At 41.5% G+C, this 8,403-nt stretch overlaps 1 protein-coding gene across 2 annotated transcripts in view; it reads right to left on the bottom strand.

The window, feature by feature from the left end:
- Positions 1 to 5,775, bottom strand: part of EIF5A2 (eukaryotic translation initiation factor 5A2) — a 20,440-nt gene extending 14,665 nt beyond the window's left edge. For both annotated transcript variants that reach the window (XM_011998307.1, XM_011998306.1), the window contains exons 1-3: positions 5,617 to 5,775; positions 4,729 to 4,928; positions 4,080 to 4,184 (exon numbers count right to left, since the gene is read on the bottom strand). In XM_011998307.1, the coding sequence (XP_011853697.1) occupies positions 4,080 to 4,184; positions 4,729 to 4,893 (270 nt within the window). In that variant the 5' untranslated portion in view covers positions 4,894 to 4,928; positions 5,617 to 5,775. The remainder of the gene's footprint in view (positions 1 to 4,079; positions 4,185 to 4,728; positions 4,929 to 5,616) is intronic.
- Positions 5,776 to 8,403: the final 2,628 nt, after the last annotated feature.

Below are 8,403 nucleotides of genomic sequence, written 5' to 3'. Positions count from 1 at the left end.
AGCCACTACTGAAAACCTCACAGAAACAGGAGAGTCTTGATATGGCAGAGGAAGAACATAGAACAAATGAACAAGAAGTCTTGATATGTTCCCCAGAAGAACAGCTGGTCACCTGACTGCACCCCTTCCATCATGAAACAGGCAGCAATTTTTTCTTATTGCAGTAGTTTTACTCTACATATGGATTTGCCTTTCTTGCCTGCAGTGCTTCTGCTAAAATCTCATCCCAATTTACAGAATGCCTCATTCCTGTCATAGTATCTCACATTGCATCACTTCTGACTAGAAAACTAATTTTACAGGCAAAGTAACGAGGGAGTGAAACACCCAGATAATTCGCTGGTTCATGTACCCTATCATTCCAAAACAGCTTGCCTCTGTGGATCGGCCTAGTGAAGACTCACATATAGTACCTGCTGGATGGTACTTTGTTGGCCTAGAGTGTTGTTTTTGGCAGGTTACAATATATTTCAATATATGGTGCTATTTTTCCCATAATAGAATACACAGGTCTAGGAACTAAAGTTAGTGGCTCTTCTCATGATCACCCTTAATGATCCTGTAACAAATATTTGCTTCTAGTCCTTGCAATATTGGGCCCTATTGGTTTAGAGGTTTTCTATTTCCAAAGAAAGACTGCTTCCATCTGAGAACACAAGGATTCCCATGAAACAGGTAAAAATTATAGAAAGACTTTAAGCTCAGGGAATTCAATTAACATATCTAAACATTCAAATAATATACTACTTATTTGAATTCAATTAACACATCTCAGCATTCAAATGATATACTACTTATTTGAATTCAATTAACGTATCTCAACATTCAAATAATATACTACATATTTGAAGAATATAGTGGGATTTAATAGTCAGTTTTGGCAATTCACTAATAAACCAAAGATCCACAATATGTACTTTATGTGTCTGTAGTAATTAGTTTTCCTTCTGGAAAATGTTCTTCAAATGGCAGGTAAAACTTTAGTAAATGCAGAAACGGCATTTAACTTGTGGTGAGGTTTATATCAACACAGAACTTTCCAAAGAAATATGATTCCAGAGAGTACTAACGTCTGAATAAGCATTTCTCTATGAATTTGGGGATTCCCAAAGTTATATCTGGATGTATTTATAATTTACACCATCACTGAGTCCCAGACATCTATAACTACTTTTGGGAGAAGTAATGTAAATAAGCAATTCTAATCCAAGCTAATCTTGAAAAAGAAGTCAGGAGACATTTTTTCTTTCATTCTGAACTTATTTTAAAACACATAAAATTAAAACTATAAATATTAATATGTTTTGTTTCCTGTTTACTTTTTAATTACTATAATGAACAGAATACATATTTCTCTTTAGCCAACTGCCAAACTGGCACTCAAAATATTGAACTCAGCAAATATAAAGGATTACACACAGCCAAATAATGAGTAGGTATTTAATCAAGGCACTTGGTTAGGTAAGTGAAGATCACCAAAGCACAATAAATATAAATAGAAAGGCTCACAGAACTTTTTTTTTTTTTTTTTTTTTGATACAGCATCCCATTCTGTCGCCCAGGCTGGAGCGCAGTGGAGTGATCATGGCTCAGTGCAGCCTTGACCTCCGGGGGCTCAAGTGATCCTCCCACCTCAGCCTCTGGGTCTGCTGGGACTACAGCTGCATACACCACCATGCCTGGCTATTTTTTTTTTTTTTTCCGTATTTTGTAAAGATAGGGTTTCACCACATTGCCCAGGCTGGAGAACTCGTTTTTTTAAAAAAATTAACAGAAATAAGTTTTCTATGCTGACTTGAAAATGAAGAGCTGAGAAATAATGAGTAATTTCTATGCCAGGCATTGTTGTATTAACTAATAAAACCTCAAAATGATCCCATAAGACATTATTATTTATGTCTTTGCTTTACAAAGAAAGAAATTAAAGCAAAACAGGTTAAGTAACTTGTCAACCAAGGTCACACAGCTATTAAGTGCCAAAGTAGAGACCAGGACCAAGCCTGACTGGCTTAAATCATCCTCTTACCCACTTTGCAGTGCGGTGTACATACCAAGGGCTGGGACAAGGGTGAAGTAAGACACTTGTCTTGGGTGCAAAATTAAAGAAGGCACCAAAAAAACCTCAGTGACCAGATAAGCACTTTAATGCAATATTTCAAAAAATTAGAATTAATGAAAAAATCCTATGATAAAATACCAACATTTTTAATAAAGATGGGATCAGAATTTTCTTTGCGCCTTGAGCTCCTATATGGCTTGTCATTGTTACTAGTTCTGTCTCTATTTAAAATTTTGTGCCTGAGGCAAGAGCCTCCCTCACTTCATTCGCCTCATCCTAGTCTAGGATCCAAATCAAATTTTTCCTTTAAGTCTTGAGCTCCGATAAATGACTGGCTAACCTTAATATGGTATAATAGTAATTATCTGAACTGCTGATACCATCTTTCTGAAACATGCAACAGGCAAAAGCATTCTATATTGAATGAATATTACTGAATATAATTAATACTGAATATTTGAAGCATTCACATTTTAAGATGAAGAGAAACCCAATTTTGACAAAATTCTATGCTCAGCTTTAGCCTACTGTACTATCCTTACCATATTCAGTAATCACACATTTAACAAATATTTTTTGAGCACCTACTATGTACCACATCAAATTTGGTGCTCCAACAATAATGAAATGATTAAGTAGAATATATATTTAACAAATTTTTTTGAGCACCCACTATGAACCACATCAAATTTGGTGTTCCAACAATAATGAAATGATCAAGTAGAATTTTTACATAGGAAAAGGGGGAAGCAGAACAGTACTTTTTGGTACATATCTACTTATGGAGTTCTTATGGGGTACATTTTCTCATTTAATCCTCATATTATCCCTATTTTGTAGATGAGAAGACAGGCTCAGAAAAGTTGTATTACTTGTCCAAAATCATCCAACTAGAAAGTGACAGAACTAGATCCAAACCCAGATCTACCTGGTTAAAAAAACCCACTTGCAAGACAATTCAAATTTCTACAAAGACTTCAAAGCAACCTAGAAAACATTTATGACAAGTCGGAAAATGAAAACATAGAAGTGTTTACTAGATTAAAACTACAAAAAACTATGTTTGCATGTGGACAAACAGCAAAAGGAAATCATTGCATAAGTGCAGTTGATAGCAACATTAAAAAAATTTATACAATAAAGGGTACAGAAAAAAATCAGTTTAAGTTGGATAAAACAAATACCAGTGTCAACTATGTAGTTTTTACTACGTAAAATGAGCAGAAATGAGTTTGATATATGATATGCTTGATGTAGAAACTGAAGACTTTCAAGAAAAGCTTTAGTTATGAGTAATCTGAGCTTCCACATCCTATAAGGTCAATTATTTGGTTATCATCAGTACTCCAAACAACAAAATGCTATCATTAAATATGACCTACCCAAATGTATAGCTGGAACTAAAACTTGAAATTTACATATATAATTTAGCAAAAGGTCACAGCATGGTCACTGAACATAATTTAACCAATTACATAGTTTTCGTGTTTTCTTCACCATACTCAGTGACCATGTACTTTATATTTATGGCTTTCAACTTATTTCCCTACTTAAGAATGTCAGGTTCTGACTAACATTCATTAATACAAAAACTTGGTAGGAACATGAATTTCAGTAGTTTCTTGAATGTCTTAGGTCTGATCAGTGAAAAGAAACAAAACATCCAGGAGGGATGTTTTAAATTAGAATAAGAAATATATAATAACAGAAAGAATAGTACTTTTACTAAACATTGGACTTAATTGCAATATGCAGTCACTTGGCCTGAAGAGCACTAATAAGTATTTGACTTTTTAAAAAATGCAAGAATGTGAAAAAAAATAGCAAACTAGCAATAATCCTAGAAAAGGTACAAGTGTTAAACATCACTATTTCTCCAGTTTCTAAGATAGGTGGTGCCTAATAATTGGTTAGAAAAACCTACAAAACTACTCTTGGGTTTTGTCAAATTATTACTGATAGTACAAAGTATTTGCACCTTGAAGAAACAAGCAACATTCTAAAGAAAATCAGTGCTTACTTGATAATCATTTCTCTTAATATTTGGAACATCCATGTTGTGAGTAGAAGGACAAATATCTTCATATTTTTTGCCCGTGAAAATATCAATTCCAACAAGGTGAACCTAACAGAGGAGAACAGGAAACCTGTTTAATCTCTGCCAAGTATATCACTCATTACACACACAAGAGCACAATACCAACGCTGATTACGACAGATTCCTTTTCTCCGCCTTCCAAGGTCATCTGATTTTACTTAAAAAAAAGTAGTGGTCTTACAATTAGGAGGCAGTAAACAACTAAACAGTATCACATGTCAAGACCCAATATAGTCCAGTGATTCAATTATGAGATTACACAAGAAAAATAAAGTGTAGGTTTCTTAGAATTGCTGGAACAGGTTTTCTCATCTGTAAACTGAATAGATCTTCTAAGCCACTAGGATTCAGGAAAGTTTCAGTTCCCAGTTAATGAACATTGTTAAGGGCCCAAGAAAGGACTGCTACCTTTCAGTATTCAACGTAATAACTGATCACCCAGTAATTGTGGGAAGGAAAAAACAGTGCTTATTACAAAATTTTAAGTATAGAAATCTCATGATCTGTAACAGAACACAAATGATCACAGTCCCAACGCCAAAGCCAAAGCCTGATCTGCAAGGGCACTTACCTTGGCATGCCCATGCTTTCCAGTTTTGGAAGTTGACATTTCCACTATTTTGCATGGTCGTCCTTTGAGCACCACGAAGCCGTTTTTGCGCAAGGCCGAACACTGCATAGGGTAAGTGCTGGAAGCCCCGGCATCTCCAGTAGTGAAATCAATTTCGTCCGCCATGGTGGGCTGGGGAGATGGTAGTTTTTCCGTGGGAACTACACACAAAAAGTTTGTGTTTGCTTTTCAGCAACGGGTATGTAGGCACGGAAACGTCTCATTTCGGACAAGTTATGTGCCAAGCATCACGGGCCTGATATTTCTGCATGTAAGGAACACCCACCCTAGACTAGTGGACACTTTCTAACTCTGGCCTCTACAAACTTTTCCAGCTATTGCTTGGGGAGGTGGGATGAGAAGTCGCAGAAGAGCTCGCTGAGGGTGGGGACACCCGCCCTGGGCGCTCCTCCGCGCTGGAAACAGCAGGTTGCGGCCCCCATCGCCCCACCGCAGAAGCCGGCGACCTTCCCGCGCCGCCCAGCACTCGGCCGCCGCCCCGAACCCTACTGCGGGGTATCCAGCCCAGGCCGCACGTCCCCGCGAAGGATGCGGGGTAACAGAACCTGGTCGGCGGCACCCGGCCCTCTGCTAGCTGGCGCGCACCCCGCCCTCCACCCTTCAACGCCGCCGCCGCGGCCGCACAGGCGCCCCCTGTTCTGCCGGCATCCTCGGCTCAGCTCGGCCCGGCCCGGCCCCACCAGGGCCTGAGCCACGGCGGTCCCGCGCTCGCCTCTGTTCCCCCATCCATTCTCCTTCCTTCCCTCGGTCAGCGCTTGGCTCTGGGCGCCTTCCCCGGCCCTGCCTCGCTCTGGCCCCATCCCCACCAGCTTTTCCCCAGGTCCTCACCTTTCAGCTGGCAAAGAGTGCCTTTCGTCTGCGTACCCGCGCTGGTCCCCTACAGCTGCGGCGCCGGCGGCGGCGGTGGCGGCCGCGGCAGTTCCAAGAGACGGGGCGGGGCCGCCACACTTTCCACACCCCAGCCTCCCCGCCCTTACCCGCCCCCACCTCAGCCCCATTTCCGGGATAGGCCCCGGAGCGTCACAGGCACCGCCCTCTCGGGCTACCATTGGCTACCAGATTCCTGAGGCTCCGCCCAGTCACGTGAAGAGCGCCCTGGCAACCCCACGTGCTGCGGATTAGTGCACTTCCGGCGTGGAGCGCACTTTCAGCAGTCTGATTGCCGAGGGTGAGCTCGCTGGCAGAGGAACTTGCGCCTTCCAACTCTTAGGTTTGTTGCGTTGGGGTCGCAGTCGACTTTAATGGGAACCAAGCAAGGCATCCAGTGGCTTCTGCCATCAGGTGCGTGGCAGTTATCACATGACAATTGTCAGAACTCGCGAGGCGCGCCGATTCAGCGAGTGCCAGTGTGGCTGGCTGTGAAGCGAACTTTAGGTTCGAGCTTCTGGTTCAGCTTGCAGCCTTTCTTGGGGTTCGAACCGCCTCCTGGTCCTTGAAGAAGAACTCAGGTGCGGTATTTTAATACCTAGCTCGGCACCGCGGGTCCTGAGGACCCCATTCACCCCTTGGTGAGATTTTTGGCAGCGACTGGCGCGGGGTGCCCCTGTAGAGTCAGCGCTGCTCCCCCGGGTAGGAACTCCTGAAGCATCCGCCAGCTAACAAGCCAGCAGTGAAATGAATTAATCCACTTCTCACAGCAAAGGCTATTGTGAAGTTGTGGAGGCATAGGGTGTCTGACTTCTACGGCATTGTGGGTCCAGAGAGGTGTTCTGCCACCTCATGCCTTCTTTCCTCCTGGCATTGGCATTCCTTAGAGTTTGGGGTTTAACCCTGCCACATTAGAACGCTTAGATGGTCTTCAAAATTGATCTAGAGCTTGTAGACTGCAATAGAAAGGTTCTTAAAAGAGATGTGCTCCCCCTTCACAGTTTCATTTCACAACTCACCACAGTATCCTCTTGGGGAGGTGACCTAGGAAATTATTTCCCGTTCCACACCCGCATTTATGTGGTACTTTGATTTCCTATTGCTGTCTCATGAATAATCCCATACCTCACATTCCTATGTGCCTCTACAGTTTTCACATATCTTTCAAACATGTCCAATTTAACTTTTGCAATAAGTTACTGCCCTCTCATGTACTGCATTCAGCCTCTAGCTAATATACGAAGGAGTCATTACAGCAGTGGCTCATGCCTGTAATACCAGCACGTTGGGAGGCTGAGGCAGGTGGGTTGCCTGAGCTCAGGAGTTCAAGATCAGCCTGGGCAGCATGGTGAAACCCCATCTCTACCAAAAGTACAAAAAATTAGGTGGGTGTGGTGCCATGCACCTGTGGTCCCAGCTACTCGGGAGGCTGAGGTGGGAGGATCACTTGAGCCTGGGAGTTGGATATTGCAGTGAGCCGAGATCAGGCCACTGCACTCCAACCTGGGTGACAGAGTGAGACCACCCCCCTCCCCACGCCCAACCCCCCAAAAAGAAAGAGCCAGATTAGAATCTCAGTTCATTAGGTGTTTTTGCTTTTCCTTATACCTCCTAACTTTTCCCTGTTGTTTTTAGAATGATCACTAATAGTATTTAGTATTTATATAGGCAGGTAGTGTACTAAATTTTTGATGTGCATTATTCCTTTGATTGTGCCTGCTGCTCTCTATTTTTAACCTTTTTAAGTTATTCACATAAAGTAAAATTTGTCCCTTTTCTTTTTATGAGTTTTGAAAAAGATATCTTGATCATCTGCTATGATCAGGATATGGACTATTTCCCGCATTCCAAAAGTTTTCTAGTGGCTTTTCGTGATCAGTTTCCTCCTTCTATACCCAGGCCCTGGCAAATATTAACAGTACTGTTTTAACCTGCATTTTTAGTTATGGAAAAAGGAGAAAAGTTAAGCAATTTGCCCCAGCATACAAAGCTAGTAAGTCAGAAAACCAAGATTGGAACATAGGCAGTTTGGTTCCAGAGTGACTGCTCTACCTACCAACATATACTGCATTCACAAAAGATTTGGGTTTGGAATCAAATGACTGGGCATCACTTATTCAATAAATACAGTCAGTTCTCCTGAAATCAGTAAGAACACTGAATTGGCAAATACTAAACCGGTGCTCCTAAGGGAAATACAGGGTTAGGTTCCTCTGAGCCTCTGGGCCACAACATTTGTTAATATGTGATTTTTAGTGTGTTTCTGTTTAGAGACACCTGATTTACTATATATTGTTGATTCATTAACATTAAACTCATGGCCAACAGCAATGTAATTCATGCCTGAAGGTAGCTTATCTAACATATGCTCTCTGTAAGGCACACTGTAGCTTTCTTGTGTTTTGGAACATTAGACAGCTCTTCAGCACAGTGTTTGGGGGCCATTTCGTACAGTGAAATCACCAACAAAAAGCACAGCAATGCAAAAACTGGTGATAAACAGACTGAAAACAATACTGGTTTACAGTTTGACAACTGAAACAAGAAGGGAGAGCATCACTGTGTTTGACCTCAGCTAAATGTGCATTAGGTGGCGCAAGTCTCTTTGCGTGTTCACAAATGACTTCAAAAGCACTGCAAATATTGATTTTGAGATTATAAGTAAATTATGTCAAGTATGCAAATTTGCAAATGTGGAATCAAAAAATAATGAAGATTGTCTGTGTGTACTTTAGCAGCCTTACCTCT

Source organism: Mandrillus leucophaeus, unplaced genomic scaffold, assembly GCF_000951045.1.
Source record: "Mandrillus leucophaeus isolate KB7577 unplaced genomic scaffold, Mleu.le_1.0 Scaffold566, whole genome shotgun sequence".
NCBI classification, from domain to species: domain Eukaryota; kingdom Metazoa; phylum Chordata; class Mammalia; order Primates; family Cercopithecidae; genus Mandrillus; species Mandrillus leucophaeus.
The sequence above is the reverse complement of the archived record's forward strand: the minus strand, read 5'-3'. Positions and strand labels throughout refer to the sequence as shown.